The 24,706-nt window shown below is 39.8% G+C and overlaps 1 protein-coding gene across 1 annotated transcript in view; it reads left to right on the top strand.

Moving 5' to 3' along the window:
• The window catches only part of LOC106784294 (bone morphogenetic protein 1), a 34,437-nt gene that overhangs the window by 6,919 nt on the left and 2,812 nt on the right, over positions 1-24,706 (top strand). The window contains exons 2-14 of the mRNA XM_014743670.1: positions 11,606-11,758; positions 11,840-12,071; positions 12,208-12,486; positions 19,971-20,381; positions 20,954-21,132; positions 21,919-22,149; positions 22,237-22,461; positions 22,657-23,124; positions 23,195-23,317; positions 23,374-23,692; positions 23,750-24,041; positions 24,131-24,344; positions 24,414-24,664. Of these exons, the coding sequence (XP_014599156.1) occupies positions 11,606-11,758; positions 11,840-12,071; positions 12,208-12,486; positions 19,971-20,381; positions 20,954-21,132; positions 21,919-22,149; positions 22,237-22,461; positions 22,657-23,124; positions 23,195-23,317; positions 23,374-23,692; positions 23,750-24,041; positions 24,131-24,344; positions 24,414-24,664 (3,377 nt within the window). The remainder of the gene's footprint in view (positions 1-11,605; positions 11,759-11,839; positions 12,072-12,207; positions 12,487-19,970; positions 20,382-20,953; positions 21,133-21,918; positions 22,150-22,236; positions 22,462-22,656; positions 23,125-23,194; positions 23,318-23,373; positions 23,693-23,749; positions 24,042-24,130; positions 24,345-24,413; positions 24,665-24,706) is intronic.

The following is a 24,706-nucleotide window of genomic DNA, read 5'->3' as shown; positions in this document are numbered from 1 at the left end:
GCCGTCAACAACGCGGACAACGACAACTTTTATTAAGAGTTAATTAAAAAAGTGGACGCGAAAATCCAAACGATTCGTTCTTCCGTGCGACTTGGCACATACGTTCGATTAATTGATTCGGGAGTGTCATCTAGAGCGCGAATAAACTCAATTCTTATGAATCCTCTACCTAGAGTATATTTGATATTAATAAATCGGAATACAAATGAAGAATACTCGTTGGTTGATATTATCGAAGAAGCCACATATCGTTTCTTTACCAGCAACTTTTATCTTTCCTCCTCTGTAGGTTTGAAGAGTTCTCCCGAACTCTCGGAGAATTCATTTCGAAGTCGTCGAAAGTGCGTGGAAGCGTAACGAGAAACGTATACACGTATATCAAAATATTATGTAACTCCGACGGAGTATGACATTACATGCGTATCTAACGATGTTCGCTATCCGATACGCGAACAAGGGGGTGAAACGGGTTGCCTGAGAGAGACTGAGAAAGAGAGAGGGAGAGAGGAGTCTCGAGAAATGCCTGTCTATCTCTCTCCCCCTCGCCCCTCCTTCCCAACCCTCTCTCACTCTCATTCTCATGATGGTCGTCAGAGATTAAGGTCGAGCAGGCATGTAAGCACGTACCTGGAGGGTGTCTGGAAGATCTCAGGAATTTCAGTTACGTGCATGCGTACTTGAATCTTCATGTATATGTCTTTCTATATACGTATGTATTTCTCTCTCTCTCTCTCTCTCTCTTCACACTGTGTCGTCAAGTGGTTACGGATATGTAAACGTGTAACACGAATGCGACTCACCTTGATACCTTCCGTGTGGATATAAATAGAGTAAAAGTTACGTCGAGTTGGGGATAATTTTAGCAAGTAGTAGTAGCAGTAGTAGTAGTAGCAGTAGTAGTAGTAGCAGTAGTAGTAGTAGCAGTAGTAGTAGTGGTGGTGCTGGTAGACACGGTGTTAGGGAACACAGACATTTTTCAAATAGTTTTATAATTGTGAGGAGAGAGAGAGAGAGAACAAATAATAATAGATAAGAAGAAGAAAAGTATGAATTACGAACATAGCCTCTAAACATTTATTAAATTAATTAATATAAGTATTTTTTGCAGAAAGATAAGAAGGAAAATGTTGTAATAGAGAAAGTTCGAGGTAGAAAAAGTGATAAAGGAGCAAACGCTCGTGTAACCCAGTTTGAGAAGATAAGAAACACAATCGAGATTCTTCTTTCCCATGGGTTAGGACGAGGTAAACAGAAATTAAGGGTCGTTTCAACCCCACATCGATGGGCAATCCCTCCAGTTCTGCGAATGGCGTTTCTCTGAACTTGCACTTGGCAGTCGTCCAGTCATTTCTCTTTCTTGCTCTTTCATACACACGAATACAAGCGCACGTACACTTATCTATACTTATTCTCTCTTTCCACTTTTGAACTAGCAAAACTAATAGCAGTCAAGTCGGTAAGAAAGAAAAGTCCCGAATAACAGGCTCAATAATTATTCCATTCTACTTAACCGCATTCCACGATCGGCCGATCTCCTTCCGGTTGCATGATAACGTCTTTATCCTCCTTTTTCCGGATGGTTACCTATTCTCTTGTTCATGACAGCCCAGTCATCTTCGAGTAAAAAGAAACAAATGAAAACTAGTCGGACGCGAATCTTATTTCGATCCCAAAATGATCTAGCGAATAAATCGATAGTTTCATATAGTAATCAATAAAATGTGTCGAGCCATTAGAAGGATTTAAGTTACATCAAATGTAAATTTAAGCGTTCTATTTAAAAGTTTGGCTAATAGGAGTTCGCGACCAATATTATGAAGTAGTCGATTAATGAAATTATTTATGAGAATAGAAAGAGATAAAAAGGATGGAGAGTAAGAGAAACGATGGAAAGTGCAGAAGAAAATTTCATGGAAGGAAGGAAGGAAGGAAGGAAGGAAGGAAGGAAGGAAGGAAGGAAGGGAAAAAAAGAAAAAGTGGATGGGGGAGGTGAACGTTTAATCGTACCCTCGAAATTTGATTTTCGCACGCGCGTGTTTCCTTTGGGACAGCGAAAGATGCACTTTAACGCGAGATCAAAGAGGAAAATTTGATTTCCCTCTCTGCCATCTCGGTTGTTGCCACGAAAGCCAGTAAAGCCGTTCTCTCTTTCTCTTTCCCTCTCGCAGTATCCTTTTTCGTCGTTGGCGTACTTAAAATCAGGGAACACCTTCCCAGAGGCGGTAGAGAAGCCATCCCTGGTGTATCCTAATAGAGTACAATTAAGACGTAATTACACTTCTGCAAAATCCCTTGAAACCTCTTTGTGCGCTCGTTTGACGGAGGTTTCATTGGATCCTACCGCTCTCTCGACGGAAAGAGATTTTCTTCCTACTCTCTCTCTCTCTCTCTCTCTCTCTCTCTCTCTCTCTCTCTCTCTCTCTTTCCTTATGTCTTTTATCTTATAGGCTTATCGAACTGATCCTGTTATAACCGTGCAAAGGCAACTCAACTTTTTCCATCGAACAAAAATCCTCTTTTATCTAATTTTCTATCGATAATTGTCAAGGTCGTTTTCTAACGAGAGAAATAGTCGAGCCACATAGTGCTCTGGTTCAATTGAAACCGACCATGTGGCCGAACAGTAAAGTCGTAGCGGAAACATCCAGAAGAAACGGAAGAGATAAAGAAAGCAAGTGGGTGGGTGGTTTGTAAACAGAAAGGGAAAGAAAGAAAAGAGAAGAAGAAGAAAAGGGAAAGACGAAAGTTGGAAACCTCGACGAGAATGGAGGAAATGGAACGACGTGGACGAAACTAAATGAAACGACTTCGTACGCTTCTATTCTTCGACCACTCGCGTTTATGGCTTTTTGTTCGCGCGTGTCTATCTCTTTCTCTCGGACTTTTCAATTCTACTTCGGTTTTATTTATTTTTTCTTGTCGACACAAAATCCGTCTTTTCTTTGTTGCAAAAATGATTAACATTATTCTTTTCCTTGTTCATAGTCGTCATTGCAAAGTCGCGTTAATTTGGCGATTTACAAAGCGAACAGAAGCTCCACCGGCGTGAAACCGTGCCGCTTTGGAGGCGTATAAACCGAAGCTGTATCAAAGCTTTCTAAATCCGTCTTAAAACCGCTCTCTCGCAAATAAGTGGATTTGTCGGGGAAAAGCGTAGAGGAGCTAGGTAGTATATACGCTCTCTCGCCCTCTTTACATTCATTCTTATCCGTTTCAAGGATAATGATTAATCTTTTTAATCGCTCCTTTGCAATTTCATACGAAAGTAATCGAATCAACATAATTAAACAATTATATCTAATATATTAAGTCGAAAACAACAAATGTTTCGATGGACGTCAATATTTTGCAAGTAGATATACAACGATATATACTTACTCGCGAAGAATCGATTATTTTGTAGACACATTAATACCCGGCAAGAAAGTTGTTAAATCGAGCGATATCCAATAAAAATCATCTTCTTATCCACCCCTTATCCACCCCTTATCCACCCCTTATCCACCCCTTATCCACCCCTTATCCAACCCTTATCCTTCCTCGTTCTCTTCTCGTTTTATAGCGGTGAAAAATCGTGACAATAAATATCCGAGAGGATTGATGTACCGAGACTGTATACGGTAACGTTAACTTAAACCGCAATATGGCGAACATTCGTTTCTTTCGTCGAAAGAAAGAACAACGAAGGAACACGGTTGGATCGGTGAAAGGGCCAACAGTCCTCCTATATATTCGACGTAACGTTGGGAGCGTATTACCTCTCTCTCTCTCTCTCTTTCTCTCTCGCTCTCTCTCTCGCTCTCTCTCTCTTTTTCTCGACGAAATAAGAATCTAGCGATCCGCGAGATTAAATTTCTCTACTCGAAGAACAGAGAACCGCTTGCTCGCCTTTCTATTTTGAGTTATTACCCTGCGTCTCGATACGTTACGCGAAACTTGCGAACGACGTCTTTTCTACGAGGAAAAAGAAATGCCTTCGTTGTTCCACGTTCCCTGATTTTCTTTTGAAAATTTTATCGAGATTTTTCTCTGGGATTAATTTCACTATTCATATATTTGCATATTCGCGCGTGGCAATCGTTCTATATCTAGACATACTTAGGTTCGTTATAGAGAAGTAATTCCTCTAAGAAGATTCTTAAACGACCTCGATACGGCACTGAACTCGAAATCGCGAAGGAAGTTAAACGTCCGCGAATCGGTTCTTGCGTTGTCGGTCGACGCTTTCGAGATTCTCTTGGCTCTTCTTACGCGCGCTTTTCCTTCTGTTTATTCACCGAACGAACAGAAAGATAGCCTTTCAACCTCTGACACGTCTCAACCGTTCTCTGATCACCAGTATTCAGCTACTAGCTTGCTTGCCACGGTTCAACTCGCTTCGTAACTTTATCGTACTTTTCCTTCCAACTTTCTTTTTGGAACGTCATCAGAATTATATATATATACAATAGCAAATCATTTCTTTTTCTAACACTATTTTCATTAGAAATTGTATTTTCTACTAAATATATCTTTATGATGCTTCGAATAAATGAAATATATTTACGGTGACGCGTTTCGATGCTTGAGAAGTCTGACGCTTGAATAATGCATAAGTATATAATGCGTTGTATAATGCATTAGCAGACACAAGTAGAAGAATGAATTCTTCTTGGAGGAAAGTATCTTCTGGTATTTCCGAAAATTTGTTTGGAAATCTTAACAATTGATCTCGCGATAAAATATATAAGACTGGAAGCAACGACACGCTTTAGCGATCATCTTCAACGCGAATCGCGACGTCGAGTTAACAAGAAGGAACTTTTAACGAGGTACGATCATAGTAGCGTAGAAAGAGAGGTGAAGGATGGTAAAGAATTTTTCTTCGGAAAAGAATCATTGATCGTAGATCATTGAAGGGGGAAGAAAAAATAGAAAGAAGAGTTCGTTCGAAGCTCGATTTCGAACGGACGTGGGAGATTGGCATCGACTCGCATCAGAGTCAGGAAGTTGAACGTCGTCTGACATGCTGGATAGGCTACTCAGACGTGAGGAGGACTTATCCCTTGGGATTAGGTCGAGTTCTCACCTGAGGGTAAGAGACCAACGAATAGCTTCGAATGCGAGATAGAGATGGATAGATAGATTGATAGATAAAGAAAAAGTAAGGGAGAACTTAACAACGCCACGCTAAAGCTTTTCATCCACAACGACATAAACCTTAAAAAGTTTTGCTCGCGATCGAACGACGATCTTCCATCCTTCTCTATTACTTTTTCCTCTTCCCACTCTTTCTTCTTGACTCATAATATCGAACAAAGTCGGACCGAAGCTGTCGTCTCACAATGAATCATTGTTGACTCGACCGCGATGCGATTATCTCTGATGGACAAACAACAACTGTTTTGTCCGTTTCAACAACTTCACCGAGAACAACATTTTTTCAATATAATACAAGTACTCGATTTTTGCCCATTACTTTCTTTGTTTCTTCAAGACGTTTACGATTAGCTAAATGAATTTTCTTTATCTCTCTCTCTCTCTCTCTCTCTCTCTCTCTCTCTCTCTCTCTCTCTCTCTCTCTCTCGTTGCTTCTTTTTCCTCCTTTTTATGAANTCTTTATCTCTCTCTCTCTCTCTCTCTCTCTCTCTCTCTCTCTCTCTCTCTCTCTCTCTCTCTCGTTGCTTCTTTTTCCTCCTTTTTATGAAATAATACAAGTTCCTTTAATAGCATGTGTCTATCTTTTATCTCGTTATTAGAACACGAGGCTTCTTATTAGTAAAGTACGTTTACGCTTGTTGCGTGCTTATAAACGACGAATTAGTTCCTTACACCTCCCGTGACCTCCCCTCTTCTTATTTCCAACCTGTTATTATTTAAATAAGAAACTTTCTTTAAAAACAAGAGAAAAATAATTATAATTAACAAATCTTCTCCGTAAAACTTGATCGTACGAAAAAGTATTGTAAAAGAACTTTTATCATTTCGTTATCATGGTTTTTTTGTAGAAAATTCAACGACAAAACTGCACTTTGAATTACGTTAAATAAAATTGATAAATATATTTTATCATACGACTATAGAAACGTATCTGTTTAAAAAACAGATAGACGTGTGTGTATCTATTGTAAAGGTAGAATTGGAAAAAAAATGAGGAACAATAAGAATATAAAGAAGGACAATTGTAAAAGGTAAAAAAAGGGTAAAAATGAGAGGTTGACGTTAGTAGCATACGCAAGCGTTTAATCCGACGCGATCGAGGTTCGCGTTGCAATGCGAGAGGCTTCTCCATTCGAATCAATACGACACACGCACACCACATATGCTCTCTCTCTCTCTCTCCCTCTCTCTCTCTCTCTCACACTCCTACTTTTACGTTTCACATCTCCATTATACGGAAGTACGATGACATTGTCGTCGAATGAAAAAAGTTCAAAGTGCAATCTGCACTTTCCCGCGAAAAAAAAGTTGTCCGAAAATTGAAAATGGAGCCAAATATCAGTACACCAATGAATATGAATCTTTATTGAACTAATTTAGTATTTATTTATAAAGTAATCAAAAATAGTCTCCGTTATAAAAACATGCAACGAATTTAATATCGCATTACTTTACACCGTTAATTGCTAAATCAAAGAATATTCGAGGAGAGAAAAAAAGAATATCATTGAAGGAAAATTTCCACGGATATTGAATCGAACTTACTACGATTTTTCATCTTTCTCTATTATTCTTTCTATCTTTATCAAAGTATCGATAGGTTCTTCCCCCCGCCCCCCAGATAGGAAGAACTAGAATAGATTTATTCGACTAACCGGAAGTACCTCTCCTTGTCCGTTTTATTCCGCAAAGTGCTTTCCATCGCTTCCCGTTCTTTCCATTCTCTTTCTATCTTTTCCTCAACGTGTACACGTATATCTATCTATCTATCTATCTATATATATATATTTTGATCTCTTTCCACATCGTTCATGGACTCTTGCAAATGTCCTGGAAATGGAAAAGTAGTCTTCTCAGATCGATTCGGAGATTGGACCACTTCCGGCGTTCTGATTGGCTCTTCGCCACAATCCTGCGGTTATACCGCGATCGTAACTTCGACGTTTGTTCGAGGAAAGTCTCGCGTATACGTTTTATCCTGAAAGATAAGGTTTTGCTAGGTGAAAATCACTATGGGAAATTCTATAAACTACATTTGTACTTTTGTATCTAACTTGCTTCGAAAAGTCGATAATGGAAAAACCTTAGGATTATCCGTAATCGAACGATGTTGCTGATCATTATCTTCGAATCAACTTTTTTAACGTGCATTTCAAACAATTCAAGAAGAGAGATAATAAATAAAACAAAATCAAATTCAACATCCTACTGTTCGAAAAAGCAAAAAAAAGTTATACCTCTTATAAAAAGTTGACTTTTTACAAGAGTGGCTTAAAAAGTTTTCGATTTCGACAAAAAGACCCTTCAATTTTATTGTTTTTTTTTCTTTTTTTTTTTTGTTTAAATAAAAGTCACTTTTTGTCTATACGGGGCTCAAAAGATGAAGTAAAACGATTGAAAAAATAACTACCAGTCGCATAAATCTTTCTCGCATGTAATATATAAATCTTTATATATCTCTACGCACACATCTTAGCGTATAGATATTGAGAAAATTATTATCGTCGCGATTACAACTCGTTGCGATAAGAGAAATAAAAAAGAATGCACGAGGATAGCTTGTCCTTGACTTCTGATAACGAGTTCTAGTAGCCGTCGAGAGAATATCGACAAGTTCTCGATTCAAACTGGACCGGACGTTTTCGGCTTTTCCCTGATCCACGAGAGACTTGCCCTGACGTAAGATAAATTTCCAAGTAATAATCTAAAAAACGTTATCATCTTCTAACTATATATTCTCGAATGACCATCTATTCATTTTTCTCTCTTTTTTTGTCTTATCTTTCGACGGAATGCTAGATAAAACATGAAAAACGCGAAAAATTAGTTGGTCCAAATTTAACTGGAGATTTCTGACGAGTACTACAATGATGATAGAGGATTGACGTTGTTATGCTAGTAATTGAAGGGACAGTTCCAAGAGAGAGAGAGAGAGAGAGAGAGAGAGAGAGAGAGAGCTTCGGTATTAGGTGGTTTGCATTTGACAGGAATCTGGTAAACATAAACGGGCTATGAACGAGCTAGAAATTCACACGATCACCCGACGATAAATCAAAGTAAATCAAAGGGGGGAGAGGCTTTTCGTTAACCGATATATCATTTATTATCAATAGATTCAGGGCTATCGCCGAACTATTAAAAATCGTATAACGTCCCTTGCAACATTGGGTTATCATCCTAAAATTGTCATCGTCATTGCCATCGTCGTCGTCGTCGTCGTCATCATCATCGTCATCGGTTATTATCGTCCATGAATAAATTACACGCGACGGATAATTTTCGGAAAGAAAAAAAAAATAGGAAGATAAGAGATAAATATAATAAAAAGATGGTAACTGAAAAGGTCGTAAATTCGATAAAGGAGAATTCGATATGGAATTTCATCGATGTCGGGCCCGATAAATCGAGGATTTAACGAGAAGAATAATGCATCGCATTATCGATGCTACGCGGCATTACTCGTCAGTGGTGCTATTAATTATTATTCTAATGGATGATATACCATAGGGCCAATCTGTACGAGAAACACGTAGGACAACGTTGTGTCAATGTTGGTGTTGCTGTCGCCGTAGAGCACCACCAACAGCAACAACGCCGGCTTTTGCAGATACGATGAATCATCGTCAGGCTGCGTGAATTAATAAATCGCAGGTGCAGAGGGGAGTAAACGAACGCGAGCGCGTGCACGCTTCGCTTGATCCTACCTATTTACGTACCTTCCAACGTTTCCAACGACCTCCCGTTGCACGACCCTCCTCGATAGTCGTCAGACAAGGGTGTCGTATTTTTTCGAGGGGCGAGGAGAAAGCTCGGGGTCAAGGTAGGGGTAGCTCCTCGCGAATCCTCCTATTTCGATCTCGTTAATGTCCACCCTCTTCTATCTTTTGCTCTTTATCTCTTCACTTTTCCTCCTTCGGCTTGCATATTCGTCCTAATAGATTAATTAATTAACCAAAACAGATATCAACGCAAAGAGAGTATAATTGATACAAAGCAAATGTTACTACCTACGTGTACAAAAAATAGAAACATTAAGTTGAAAGCAACGTTAATTTTGTTCAAATCCTAAATGAACCTTAAAAGAAAAGGAAAAAGAAAGAAAGAATCGCTAAGCTTTAATCTGTTTTATAATAATTATAGCATCGTACTCGCAAGGAAACCTTTTTTCCCGTTAAAAGAGAAGGGATATCCGTTTTTATTACAGCTCGCTCGGCTGCTGCCACGGTTATTACACTTCTCGTAAGAACGCCGATATTATAGTCGATTTCTTACGAAGTGCTCTCGATGCTTGCTGAAAAATCGATTAATGAAATTAATTAAAGATCAAGATGGTATCGTACTAAAGAATTCATTCATTTAGATACGGATCGATTAATCAGCTACTTATTCCACATGAAAATAAAATTACACCTGCCGATAAAATTGACGCGTTAATTGTTCAATTATTTTATTACCATTAGAGGGAAATTTTCAATATTATTATAGATAAACTATTGCATCTTGCAATTAAATAGTGACGTAAAAATTGACGCAATATTACAATATAATCTGTATTATCCTCTCTACGTAATTGAATAAATGATATAACTTGATTGCATAGAGATAAAAATACGAATTCAATTGTAAAATACTAAAATGAAGCTGTTTAAACGGGGTATGTAAACGAAATGGGTAAAAAAGGGAGAGACGAGTTAACGATAAATATCTCTGAATTAGTTTGGGGAAATCCGATCGTATAAAATGATTGTCCTTTGGACAAATGAATTGACTCGAATCGTAAATTGGTTGGCCGAGTCGCAAGGACAGAACGATGTGCACGTACTCGCGATTGATGGTTCGCGAATACAACGAGGTAACGCAGGAAAATCGCAAGCAGCGAGTATTTACGAGCGTTCGCGAACAGCACGAGGATTCGGCCGATTTCGTCCTCGTTAACGGCGAAAGGGCGAACTCGGGTGGCGTGGTGATATCGGAACGCGTCCCGCTAATTTCCACATCGACAAATTATACGACGCGACTAATGGGACACGCGCCAACATTACGGCTCGTGCACACAGACCGAATATTCCGAGGAATAACCCCTTCTGCAGGATCCGGTTAATTAAGGGAAATCGATCGAGGATGTTCGGTAAGGTATCCCTTCGCCCCCACTTCGCCCCCACTTCGCCCCCACGATAACGCGCCCTCGATAACGCACCCTGCCATGAGAAATACCATTGCATTGCTCCTTGAATTTATGATCCCGTTTATAGACGCGTGCACGCTGATTATCTATGATCGCTAACACCTGTCTACCTACTATTTTTATCGACAATGCATTAACTTTCATACAGCTTAACCCTTTGAACTCGAGCCCTTTTTCGCTCGAACAAAAGAAACTCTGACATAATTCTATGTATTATTTTTTCCTCAATTTCATGAAGTTCTTCGATAGACTTTCAATCGAATGAAAGAAAGAGAAAGGGAGAGAGAACAAGAACTCGTTAGTAGAAATCGCAGTAGGAAATCGCATGATCGCTCGATTTGCTATATCGCGTATTTATTATATCTATACATATGCACACTTATGTATATACCTAACTAAGGAAGTTGCAGAAAGTAAAAAGAATTGTCGGTCTCTCTTCATTTCCAAGGATTTAATTACGGTTTCTCTCGAAGCACCCGTTCGACCACCATCCATCCAGAGAAGCACTATTGTGAGATCCCAAAGGGAGATGTCGATACGGAATTCGATACGGAATTCGATAAAACCTAGCTGGCCTTCTCGCCAGCTCTCTTTTTATCGCGATCTTCAAACTAACGAACTACCTCAATCGTATAACGAGATCTTTTTTAACAATCGAAAAAGAGATCGCTGCTCGAGTTGGTGCCTTTAATCCGAACTTTGTTCCGTTTCGTTTCGTTTAGTCGGACGATCTTTGACGCGTTCAAAAGTAATCCTTAGGAAAAATCTCACCTTTCAAAATCGCCTTGAGAACAAATAACAAATTGGAAAGCGATAAATATCGAGAAGAACACAGTATCGATCAAAGAAAAGTTTATTTTGCTATTCCTTTTCGAGATTCCAAATCGAATTTACATATTTAAGTTTCTTTGTATATTTGTCTATCTCTCCGAAGACAAGACCGGCGTGACTGCAACAAAGTACCCTTTTTCTCTCATGCCACGGTGGAAGATAGCAAAGTCTGGCCGAGATGCTGTTTACGTCGTTCCTTCGCAACAAACGCGATCAGAGCAAACTCTCTTTCGACCGATAACACGTTCGATGATTTATGGTAACCGATAATAGGTCCATACTACGTTCAATCCCTGCGGGAACTCCGTGTCTTGGAAAGCCGATCGACTTTCCAGGAAATTCCTATACGACCGAGATACACGCATAATCGAGATTCCTTCCCATTTTATTTTCCGAAATTCGAGATAACTTATGGAATTTTCTTCTTTAAGAAATAATATTTAATTGCAGGTGCATTTCTCGGTGACATAGCACTGCCGAATATAAAATACGAAACAGAATGGCGACAACAAAAATTGAACAAGTCCTATCTCGAGGAATTGGAGAAATACAGAGAGGAGGTTTTAAAGGAGGGTCTTCAAGTAGAAGAGGAAGGACTTACCGGTAAGTAATCGATTTTTCTTCATACACTTTAGCGATATCCGAATGGACAATAGATAAGATCAAAAGGTATCTTCGCCACAGAGATCCTGCAGTTCAAAAACGAACACGAGGCGAACAACGAGGCAAACAACGAGGCCAACAACGTGGCCCATCGGGAGGAAGGAGAGAGCTTGCTCTCTCGCGGGAAATCCGACCCGATCATGGTGGACCGCAATCAGTATAGCATGGGTGCTGAATTTGAGGATGAGTTTAGCTTCAACGTTAGAAACGAGAATACTAATCCTGAAATAAAAGAGGAGGGTATCGAGATCAGGTAACAACAACTTTTCTCTCTAATCGACAAATCTTCCAATTACTTTTTTACTATACCACCAAACAGAATTAATAAGCAAATAAATCAATCAAAATAATTATTATCAGCAGCAATCGAACATATTTCTCGTGTCCAGATTAGAATCGACGACTCTCCCGGCGAAAAAGAGGCACTCGGCTCATCGACAGAATTATTTGACGATTAGCGAAAGTTCTAACGTTGGAAAAGGAAAGAGCAAGCAAACGACTCCGAGACAACCCGACGACGTAGATTTCTCGATCGGCTCGACAACGGTAAAGTCTGGAAATGGGCAAGAAGGTAACAGCGCTACCGGAGGCTATACATCTACGATCAGAGCAGAAACGACGACGCAGGAAAGATCGAAACAACGGCATCGTCGTCATCATCGTAGAAGGTACGTTTACCGAATGTAACAATGAATATTTTTCAACATTTCAATCATTTACCTTCGACTCGACAATTATGGGAATAGTAAAAAACATGTGGGAATAATTAGTTTCATTATAAAAGATAAAATATATAATGAAGAAAAAACTTGAGTTAATAATTCATCATTTTTCGACACGAACCGATCAAACACGTTTCGAATTTGAACGCAAGCGAAAATATTTGAAAGAGAACGAGCTCCAAGCAATTATCAGCCACGGGATCTCCGTGTTGATAATTGGTTTGAAAGTTTGTCAGAGTTACGTCAAAGATACAGGCTTATGGTGGGAACTACGACTAGGTGGTGACTTCTAGCGTCAAAAGTTAAGTCCATTAGACGCGAGACGTAATAGATTTTAGCGAATTATCAAAGTTAACCGCACTCAAGCTCGAACTCCGTACGTCTCTCGCAATCGGAGAAGCCACGGATTCTAATTACGTCACGCCAAGGATGCGAGGATCATTAATTAGAAGTTTACGTCGGCCACAAATTTTCTTTCTTGTCCGAGCATATCCTGTCACCCGCAGAAGAACCATCCCCTCCTTATTTGTCTTCTTTTCTTGCCTCTTCCTTGTACGGTCGGACGATCGAACGAACGATCAAGTGCCTGCTCAAAGTACTTTATTCGAAGACACTAGAGAGAAAGATAAAGAAGAGAACGGATTTGTCGTTAATTTTTTGGCGTATCTAACCCAATTCCAGGGGGAACGATTAAATCGAAGCACGTGACTATACTCGTGGCACGTTCGTTCTCTCTCTCTCTCTCTCTCTCTTTCTCGCGCGCACACATATATATATATATATATATATATATATATATATATATATATATATATATATATATACCTATACTCGCTCAGTCACCCTTTTCCAATCTACCCTCTTTCTCTTACCACTCGTCTTCCCGGTGGCAGAGCCAACCGGCGATGCCAATAACAATGGCCGTCATCGTAAACCTGGAAAATGGGCTCCGATACTGCCGTCCGAGCATTTTCAGCCCTCCAACTGCCAATAACCTGTCAGCATCGGCAACGCTCCACCCCCGATCAGGTACGTCGATCCTATTCCTACAATTCGCTCTCTGTTTTTTCATCGACTGGATTTAACATCGAACACCTGCTCGGTTCCTCTTTCTCCGCTTTTGACACGGCCATTGGCACGGCCATTGACTCGCCTTTCATCCTCGGATCAAATACAACTACGATCAAAAACATTCTTATTACCTGCTAACTCTCTACTTTTGATTGTTACAATTTTTCTAATCTTTTAACTATCGATGAGAACAACAAAGTATGTCTCGCATGTGTAAGTATACGAAAACCAGTACTACAATGGTAAAAAGAATATGCAAAGGTAATACTTGCATAGATATTCCTGGACCAACGACGAGCGACGGTAAAATAAAGTGGGAGAGGGACAGACGTAACGTATCTCTCCCGTAGTAGGCAGACGCATTTATGTGGGTTTCTCTCCTCTGTACGTGTTCATCGTCGACGGGCTCACGAAAGCGCCTGTTTACAGCCTGTATCCAACCCCGTGAAACACGATCACGTAGTGATTCTCCAATGAAGCTCCCGAGAATTCCGAAGAGGATCAGACTGTCAGACTACCGACTCTCCCTTTCGTTCTTGATAAATCATGAGATAACGAAATTGCGGTAACGAGCGCGAAAGTTATATGTTGCTGCTTAAGATCGTTAAGATCCTTGCCATGGAGATCACCTGGAGGATTATCGAATAATTATCAAGGAGAGTAATTGAGATCAAAGAAAAAAAACAAATAAAAAGACAAATGTTGAATAACGAGTGCTTAAAAACCTTTTTATGAAATAATCGAGATGATCCCACCAAAGTTTTTCTGTAAACACATAAACATTATAATATCTAATAAAAATAATAAATATACATGACGTATCACTTATTATCAAATGGTTAGAAAAATGATAATCATTCAGTGGCATTAATTATTAATGAAAATGATAATTTCAATTTAATAAAGATTGTGCGTTATCACGTACGATAAAAATGAAATTCATATTATCATGTGGAAAATAATTAATCGATTCATACATACACAGTGAGAGTATCCTTTAAAATCGTACACCGTTACGCTTACTAGATTTTTTCTTCAATGCATTAGTATACTTTAATTATGTATTAATGTGTTTGACTTGAAAACTTCATCTATAACGAGTGAATTAAACAAATAAAAAAATAATGTACAGGAAACACCCGTACTTTAAAATCGTACACGTTGGTATAACAGAGGAAATACCTAATTTTGTAATGTCTAACAATTGCTTGGTTATCCTTTGTGCTTTATAAATTATTCAAGTAAAAACAATACCAAGTTTATTAGATACAAATTTTCAACTTAAAATCACCACTGAGTAGGAACGTTAAAACAAATGTATTGTTAGTTTAAACTATCAAAAATATTAGTAGAGTTTGCAATATATCTTAATTGATTGATAATGAGTCGAAAAAAACGTAGATTGTAATTGAAAAGCACTGAATAGAAATTCGACGCATCGTCTTCTTCAAAATTCATTACGAATATTATGTTTGTTACGCATGTGTACCATATAAGGAAAATCATATAAACACTATTTAATAAAAGAACTTTTATCGAGGACAATGAACCAGTCTAACGTTGGATTTCGAAGAGGACGTTACATGGATCATATTCTCCGAGCTTTTAGCCAACAATAGACACTTGCTTCGATTAATTAACAATCATTAAGGGTATATCGAAGACTCTCAAAGTATGTCGTATCCCCACTCATCCTTCCATAAACGAACACATGGCGCAATAACTATCGATCAAAGTATATTATATATACATACATATACATCACATTAACACTAAAACCTTACATAATTTCGTTCAACTCGATCGACTGTCGTTTCTATCTCGCTCCCTTTTCTTGCTTCATACAATTTTATATATTCACTTTTGATATATTTATTAATTTATATTTTATATTTTCTTTCTTAATTGTATTTTCCAGTTGAACTTTCTTGGACTTTTTATCGGGATATTAATCGATAATAAATCAGATCAATTTATCTTCAAAGTAAAGGAAAAAAAAAGAAAGAATTGTAAGAGAATTATCGTGTAGCTATAATTTGTCTTCCCCCTCCTTCAGCTTTTCTTCTATTTCAATATGATTATAAATCTTAGCGAATAATCGTTAGAAGTTTAGCGCATGGGTATGGAAGAAGGGCAGCGAAGAAAACGCGTTCTTCTTCCTCCTCGAGAGTGAGTTCCAGCTGTCGACGGCAAGACCCTTCTTAGGCAAGGTCATCTCTCAAGGTCCGTCTCGAAAGTGCCGCCGGCCGGTTCGAGGTATCGAATTAAAGTACAGACTAAGTCACATTAATCTTACCAGGGGACCAATCTCAACGGGGTTTAAGCGTTACTCACTCACTCCCACTCTCTCTCTCTCTCTCTCTCTCTCTCTCTCTCTCTCTCTCTCTATCAAGGGTGTCAAGGGCTCGTCGACGAAGGTGTTCGTACTTTCGATGTAACTTCATCCTATCGATTTCTGCATCTTTCCTACTTCTACTTTTACACCCTTTCTTAGTTCTCTCTCTCTCTCTCTCTCTCTCTCTCTCTCTCTCTCTCTCTTGCTCTCATTCTTTCTTTCTTTCATTTTCCCTTGCCTGTTTCTCCTTTTTTATTTAACTCTCCATCTTTTAAAGTAGAGAAAAGTGCAAGAGACCGTAAGACGAGTGATTTATCGAGATCACCGAGAGAAATGTCCTATTCAGCGAATAGCGTGTTCCATTCAGCCACGGATAGGCCTTCGTAACTCATCGTATATATCTACGCCTCTCTACATATTTCTTTCGTTCGGTTTTTTCATATTGGCCAGTCGTAGGAAGAAAAGAAAAAAAACAAGAAAAATGAAATAAAAGAGCAACCAACGTCATCGGTCTTTGTCGTATATTTTCTTTTTTATCGTTCTCGACAAATTTACCGACCAAAAGAAGACGAATTTTTCTTTCTCATATTTCGTCGAGAAAATCGAGACGATTGATGAAGGACTCTTTTAAAATTCACATTCTCTTACGTTCGATCGAAACCAGTAGTATGGATGGTATCTTACCCAGACGCGGCGTGCACGTGTATCTACATATTACATACGTGTATCCCATAAGTTCCTTCCTTATTTTTTATGCGACAATCAATAGACGATATTTATCGTTTAAGGTTGATTTACTTTTTTACATCTCTCAGGAAGCTTCATTATGCATTATGAAGCGTGCATGTCTACAAATATAGCCGGCTCAAAATCATAGATAACGTGGCGCGGAAAGAACTTATGGGAGAACCTAATACAATACATATACGCGTAGGAAAGATTCATAAAACCTTTCGTAGACTATAGAAATTGGAATACAAAATTCAATATTCATTTCTATTAGCTTTATCCGATTCTCAAGTACAATTATAGATGAATACGTTAAAATATTGAAGTCATCCTTTGGGAAAAGGGATGGGACCACCGAGGACATTGGCACCATTCCAATGACCACAATACCTCGTTGATTCTCGTTAGAATATTACTCCATTGTTTGCTCGGTTAAATCGTAACATTCCATTGTTCTGATAAAATAAACAAAGAAATTTGATAACAAAAAAGGACATATTTAATGGACAACCGGTTCGCGCTATATATTCCTGCCCCCTCTCTCCGTTTCTGTTAGCTATGTCGACGTTTCTGAAATATTCGCTATTCATCTCACCCAAGTTATATGTATATGCATATAAGTACATACCTGCGTATAATACATATGTACATACATTTATTGGCTATATTCTAGATCGAGCCAAGCGATGCTGTCAGCAGCAAGGCTACGCGAGAGATCCAATATTCCTATTTACAGATTCATTGTTTGACGATAGCGCTATATCTCGTAGGATTTAAACATCCCGCGCTAAAGCGAAACGCGAACGACAGAATATCGAGAGTTATTAATCGTCTCGTTAATAAATCGCCTTGCTTTGCAAATGACTCTTCAAGTTAGTCCGATTATTTTCCCTTCAGAATTTTTTCATATTTTCTTATCGTCGATAGATTTTTCCATTTTTTCTTTTTTATTATTCCTCATTTGACGTGTCGTGCTGCTCGCATGTATGACGATCACGCGAGGGGAAAAAACAGAGCAGAGAGAAAAGGAAGGAAAAAAAGAAAAAGGAAGGAAATGGAAAGGAAAATTGGAGCAACGCGAGCAACGTTCTCTTCGCCTTGCCTTGCCTTGCCTTTTCCTCGCCCACGTGCTTGGGGATGAAAACAAGGGGAGAACAAAAAATCGGGGGAAAAAAAGATTCTACTTTACTGACGCATTTTCTCGCACGTAAATCGTTCCGACTACCACCAACCCCGAGGCTTCGTTTTTTTATCATTTGTTCGAAACGAGAACGGAGCAAGTTGGTCGTCAAACAAAATTGCGATCAAAATCATTCGTAAATTGTAATAAACTGCATATACGTGAAATCACTGACGGGAAACGAACTCGTCAATGTTTTTCAATTGAAACACATTTGCATCGCGGAGATCGTAATAAATTTCAGACTTTTTCAAACCAATGTGATAGCAATTTGTGGGTTTTAAAAAAAAATAATAAGATATGAAGAAATTTAGGAAGAGTAAATCGTAGGGAGAGGAAGTAGTTTAAAACGACGCGTTGTGAACTCTCCCTTAAAAGGAAACTCGCGAGAGTGCAGCTCGTTAATTAATTGTAATGCCGTACCGATTCAGAAACCGTGGAGGCTTACTGCCGGCGCACTGTCGCTCGAGGAGACCCAGAGGGATTGGAAGAGAGGGAGGGAGGGTGCTTGCGAGAGAATTACGCTCGCGCGGTAATTAGTACTAATAAACGAGGGGGATAGGCACCGGCACTGGCACCGCCACCGGCACCGCCACCGGCACCGCCACCGCCACCGCCACCGCCACTTTAGCCCAATGTTTACGCGAGGGGAGAGAATTTTTTTTCAAAGTGTCGACCACCCCCTTAAACTACCGCACACCAGCGCAATTCCTTCCCCTCCGAGCAAATTCTGCGATAGATCGTGCCACAATTCATTTATTTGATTTCATTTTATCGACAACATTTATTGTAACTAGGACAGAGTGATATATTGCAGGTGCACCGAGAAAAGAATAATTGAAAAGAAGAAGACAACAGAATGACGATAATTGCTTTATCATTTTTTTCTTCTAACCCCACGCTCGTTATTTTTGTCTTTTTTATTCGTATCTTTCGAACGCACTTCTACTTCGTTTCTCCGCTATCTCTTTTTCCAATTTATTCACTGATAAAGCCATGAAAAGCGTATTTACCGCGATGGCAATTTCGTTTCCTCTCCCGTCCCTATCCCCGAAAACTAGTCGAAGCGTCGTAAAAAAAACCGCAAAGCCATGATACGTTAGATTCGTGCACGTTGGGTTCGTGCATTTGCTTTGTTGCAAACTCTTACGAGGAAAAAGAAGAAAATTTGCTTTCCCTGGTCTTTTTATTCTGTAGGAGAGAATTGACACGTAAAACGAACATTTTACGGAAACAACGAACGATTAATTTCCATCCCACCAGGATTCGAACGTTTAATCGAATTCTCCTTTCGACTCCGACCACCTTCATTTTCTTCTCATTTTCCTAAAGTATTATTTTCTAGCTAGAGAAACTTTCTCCGATTAGATTTACGACTTCCTAGTTGATCGTCGAAGGAACAAGACGGTGGGGTAAGGCAAGTAAATCAGCCTTCAACAGAGAATGCGCTATTAAGAATGAAATATAAACTTCTCCCAGGTGCGTTTACAATTTACCTTACTGATTTGTTTCTTTACTCGTTTCGTTAAGCGATTTTACTGCTAACTATTTAACTGACTGAGAGTGATCTATGTACAGAGAGAGAGAGAAGAGAGAGAGAGAGAAAGAAAGAAATTCAACTTGCAAGCTCGCGATTTAATTATTACCACACTTGAAAATATCATTTTTCTATTGTAAAATAATTGAATTACTTACTATTATTGTTATTTTACTGTAGCTCCTCCATAGATGGTTTGTTTCCTCTGAAACGGGAATGTACCAAGTTTCGTTATTGTTCTTGTTTGTGCAAGAACCTTCACTATTATTATTATTACTATTAATATAATAATGAGTTGGATAGGAAATTGTGAATAGGATATATGCGGTGGTTTGTGGGTTGGATTGCAGGTTAGAACATGATTTCTCCGGATTTTTGGAAGGAGGAGAAAATGAAGACTCGCGTGGGCAGGGTCTTATCCCTGAAGTAGACACCTGTGTGTTTACCCGCTACCCATAACATATATCAAATAACAACATGTAGGGGGTGTTAAAAAAGATAAGATATAACCGGTAACGAGTAAGATCGTAATAAATTGACGAGTCTTTCGTCCGAGCAATGTCGTGGTCGTTTTTCAGAGGTTCTCGAGGACGAAATCACCGCAGGAAGATTGTCCCTTTGCCTCGGGACACGACGAACGATGTCTCGGACGAGCTCGTCTCGCTCCACGACCGTCGACTACGGTCCATCGAGTTTTACGACATGGACCACAAACCGAAGTATCTTGCGAACAACGAACGAGGTACCGAGCCCCTTCTTCTAGTCCACGATTTTCCAACGAGAAGTCGAAGAGCTGCGACTGCCAGAAAGGAACGTGTCTGGGATCACGGAGTCATACCTTACGAGATAGATGGAAACTTTTCCGGAGCGCACAAAGCACTTTTCAAGCAGGCCATGAGACACTGGGAAAACTTTACTTGCGTCAAGTTCGTCGAGAGAGTGCAACGGGAACATCCCAATTATATTCTATTCACCGAAAGACCCTGCGGGTAAATAGCGCATCAATTGATTTTAAAAAAAAGTTCATATTTCATCTAGAAATCAAGAAAACAGACATTTTTATTGCAAATACCAAAAATATGTTGACATATATATGTTTTATCTTTTAGGTTTCTCATTCTCGCGTGCTTTTAACACGAGTTAGATCATTAGATAGAATAATAAATACTCGAATAAAATGTTAAGTCTAGCGATTAAAAGAGAGATATATTTCATTTTAAATGGAACACACGTGCAAGACGTTGGTATTTTGTATTCCTTGTAGTTTGCATTCTCATGTACTCTAGTGTACTGATAAAATAATGAATAAATAGTTTGGTCAAGCGATTAAGAAGAAAAATTGCTCCTCGACAAAATGTAGGCGATTAGTACTTCGTAGTTGAGGACATTTGTTTCTATCTTGAAATTTCCTTCGAAAACTGAACCCCGCGTTTTATATGTTTTTGATGTTGCATTGTAGCGTATTCACGCGTTTCGTAAGAATATATATATTAGTTGTAGGTACAAATCTATTTCCGATAATACTTCTCTGACTTATATCATCGTGTTACGCCATCTCCAGATGCTGTTCCTTTGTTGGGAAAAGAGGCAACGGACCGCAAGCAATCAGTATCGGAAAAAACTGTGACAAGTTCGGTATAGTCGTTCACGAATTGGGCCACGTCGTTGGGTTCTGGCACGAGCACACCAGGCCGGATCGAGATCGACACGTACAAATCATTCGTGACAACATCATGAGCGGTGAGTAAGTGGACGGCGAGCCTTCAATTTCGCGCAAAGGGACGTACCGAAGGGCTGTCTAATTAACGCGAAAAGCGCTCGTCCTGATTCGAAACGGAAGGAAAGGTCAAACCTTTTCAAAGCTGCGACCCCAGAGGGAGGAAAAAAGGTGTGAAATTTCATTTCGATCGGATCAAATTAGGCCGAGCACGTTCCATTTTTCTCCAATTTCTCGGTAATTGCCATTTAGTTCGGTTATCGTTGTAAAAATAATTCTACTCGCTTTTCACAGGGAGTTCTCAATTAATGACGTCGAGAGAGATTAACTTTTCGGAAATATATTAGGTATGCACATATACGCGTAATTGATCATGCTGAGAAAGGCGAAACAGTTACGATTGAAACGCGCAAACGAAATTATCGAAACGTAGGGAAAGAGCGCTGGGGATCGCAATGGGATCGGAGAGTTGCAAATGAATTTTGTTTGCCAGATAAATGGGCCAATTTGTGGCGGCAAATCTTGGTAACCTTTAACAACGTGGAAGCCGGGAAGTACCTAGGTAGCTACTGTAATATTTGCTCCCAAGTGGGATAACGCGCCGAAGATCGTCCCTCGAAAGTTAAACGTATCCTACCTGTGTAAGTTTGATCGAGCCATCGCTCGGCAGCTATAATATTATTTCAGAGGGAGAGAGATTCACTCTATAAACGCGTACAAGAAACCTTTGTCCCGTTCGTTCGATTTTCATTACTCGAAGCATGATCCATAACATACGAGGGTGAAAAATACCCGTTGATCATTTTCAGGTCAGGAATATAACTTTAACAAATTGACGGAAGAAGAAGTTAACTCGTTAGGTCTGCCATACGATTACGATTCCATCATGCATTACGCCAAGAACACGTTTTCTAAGGGCATCTACTTGGATACGATTTTACCTATAGAGAACCATGGAAAAAAACGACCCGAGATCGGTCAAAGGATAAGACTAAGCGAGGGTGATATCGCTCAAACTAATCTTCTTTACAAATGCCACAGTAAGAATAATTCGAACTGATCGTTCAGATAAACTACTCGATCGGGGAAGATGTTAATTAGGATTTGTTTAATTATCAATCGACTAGAATGTGGCAGAACCTTCCAAGAGAACAGCGGGAGTTTTGGTTCCCCGACTCATCCGAATAGTTCCCCAGGAATCGACGGAGAAAGATGCGAGTGGAGAATCACTGCTACGCACGGAGAAAGGATCGTCCTTAATATTACCTCCTTGGACGTCTTTAAGAGCGATTATTGCCGCACCGATTATCTTGAAATTCGCGATGGATATTGGTACAAAAGTCACGTACTAGGTAGCTATAAATTATTTATTATAGAATAAGTAGAGAGAGATTAATTCGACAAAATGGCCAATATCTTCCCGACAATTTCCAATTTCCTAATGGAAATAAACATTTTCCCCGTAGTGTTAAGCTGGTACGCGTATCGCGCTTGAAATAGTTGTTACTCTTTGATCTCGCATACACGAACATTTATGCGATCGATAGGTCGTTTTTGCGGAAGCGGGAAGATCCATGAACCAGTGGTGTCTACCGGAAGTCGTATGCTCGTAACCTACGTTACTTCCGAACGACAAAGCGGGCATCGTGGTTTCACGGCCAGTTACGAAGCTGTTTGCGGCGGGGACGTCGAATTGGATGGCGTTGGTCATCTAGAATCACCGAATTACCCCGAAGAATATCAATCCAGCAAGGAATGCGTTTGGAGACTTTCCGTGCCGCAGGATTATCAAGTTGCTTTGAAATTTCAATCCTTCGAAATCGAGAATCACGACAATTGCGTGTACGATTATGTCGAAGTACGCGACGGTCACAATGCTGATTCCCCTTTGATCGGAGTCTATTGCGGCTATAAGATACCGCCTGATATCAAATCAACTGGCAATAAATTGCTCGTTAAATTCGTTAGCGATGGATCCGTGCAGAAAGCTGGATTTTCGGCAACTTTTATGAAAGGTATATAGGATTCTATCGATAAAATACGCACGCGTCTATTCGAAAAGTTATAGATTTTGTTCTTAACTAGAATTCGACGAGTGCGAATTGACCAATCACGGCTGCGAACACGACTGTATAAATACTCTCGGTGGATTCGAGTGTTCTTGCAAAATCGGCTACGAATTACATTCCGATGGGAAACACTGCGAAGGTGAGTTCATCATTTCTCCGTTTTCGATCAAATGAATTTATTGAAACACATTTCAGACGCATGCGGTGGTATTTTCGACGATAGCAACGGTACGATCACCAGTCCCTCCTTCCCCGAGACTTATCCGGGAAACAAAAATTGTATTTGGGAGATAATAGCACCGCCGCAATATCGTATCACTTTGAATTTCACTCATTTCGATCTCGAAGGCAACAATGCCTATCAGCAAGAATGCGAGTACGATTCTTTGGAAATAGCGAGCAAACTCGGTGACGATATTCTCAGGAAACATGGAATTTTTTGCGGTATCAGGTTACCATCGATGATCACGTCGGAAGGCAATTCCATGAGGATCGTATTCACCTCGGATAACAGGTAGGTATCGTTTTTTTCCAATATACGGAAACCCTTATCGTTCGTAACATTTTGTAGCGTGCAAAAGACTGGCTTCGCCGCGGTCTTTTTCACGGACATGGACGAGTGCGCAAACAACAATGGTGGTTGCCAGCACGAGTGTAAGAACACGATAGGCTCCTATCAGTGTTCCTGCCACAATGGCTTTACGCTTCACGAAAATGGCCACGATTGCAAAGAGGGTGGCTGCAAGTACGAGATTACGGCGCCCGTGGGCACCATTACGTCGCCCAATTTTCCCGAGTATTATCCTGGCAGAAAAGATTGCGTTTGGCATTTCACTACCAAACCGGGACACCGTATCAAACTGGTCGGTTTGATCACTATGTTCTCTTCCTAAACAACATAGATCGCCCAACACACTAGAATTTTATTCGAACGATCTCCGTCTTCTCCTAGGTCTTCAAAGTATTCGAGATGGAGTCTCATCAAGAGTGCGCTTACGATCACATCGCCATTTACGACGGGGATTCGCCAGAAAGTCACACGCTTGGTCGCTTTTGCGGTACCAAGGAACCTCATCCGATCTCGGCAACCGGTAATCAAATGTACATGATCTTCAAGAGCGATGCCTCCGTTCAAAGGAAAGGTTTCCAAGCCATGCACAGTACTGGTAAGTTAACGCTCCTTATCTCCGAGTAGTTTTCATTTCAATATTCGAAAGTGATTATCTTTCTTTCAGCGTGCGGAGGATACCTGATGGCAACGGATAAGGTGAAACATCTCTATTCGCACGTCAGATATGGATATAGCAATTACGATCACGGGACCGATTGTGATTGGACTATCGAAGCACCCATCGGAAAGAACGTTCACCTTTCTTTCTTCTCTTTCCAATTGGAATATCAAAGCGAGTGTGGTTACGATTTCGTAGAGATATTCTCGGGTTTGGATGCCTCGAATCCATCCTTTGGTCGGCTCTGCGGCAACTTGGTATAGAAGAATTTTTCAACGAGTTCCCTTTCAAAGTTATAC

This window comes from Polistes canadensis, unplaced genomic scaffold (genome assembly GCF_001313835.1).
Source record: "Polistes canadensis isolate GaletaPanama2010 unplaced genomic scaffold, ASM131383v1 scaffold_33, whole genome shotgun sequence".
Taxonomy (NCBI): domain Eukaryota; kingdom Metazoa; phylum Arthropoda; class Insecta; order Hymenoptera; family Vespidae; genus Polistes; species Polistes canadensis.
Note: the sequence above shows the minus strand (reverse complement) of the source record. Positions and strands in the feature narration are given on the sequence as shown.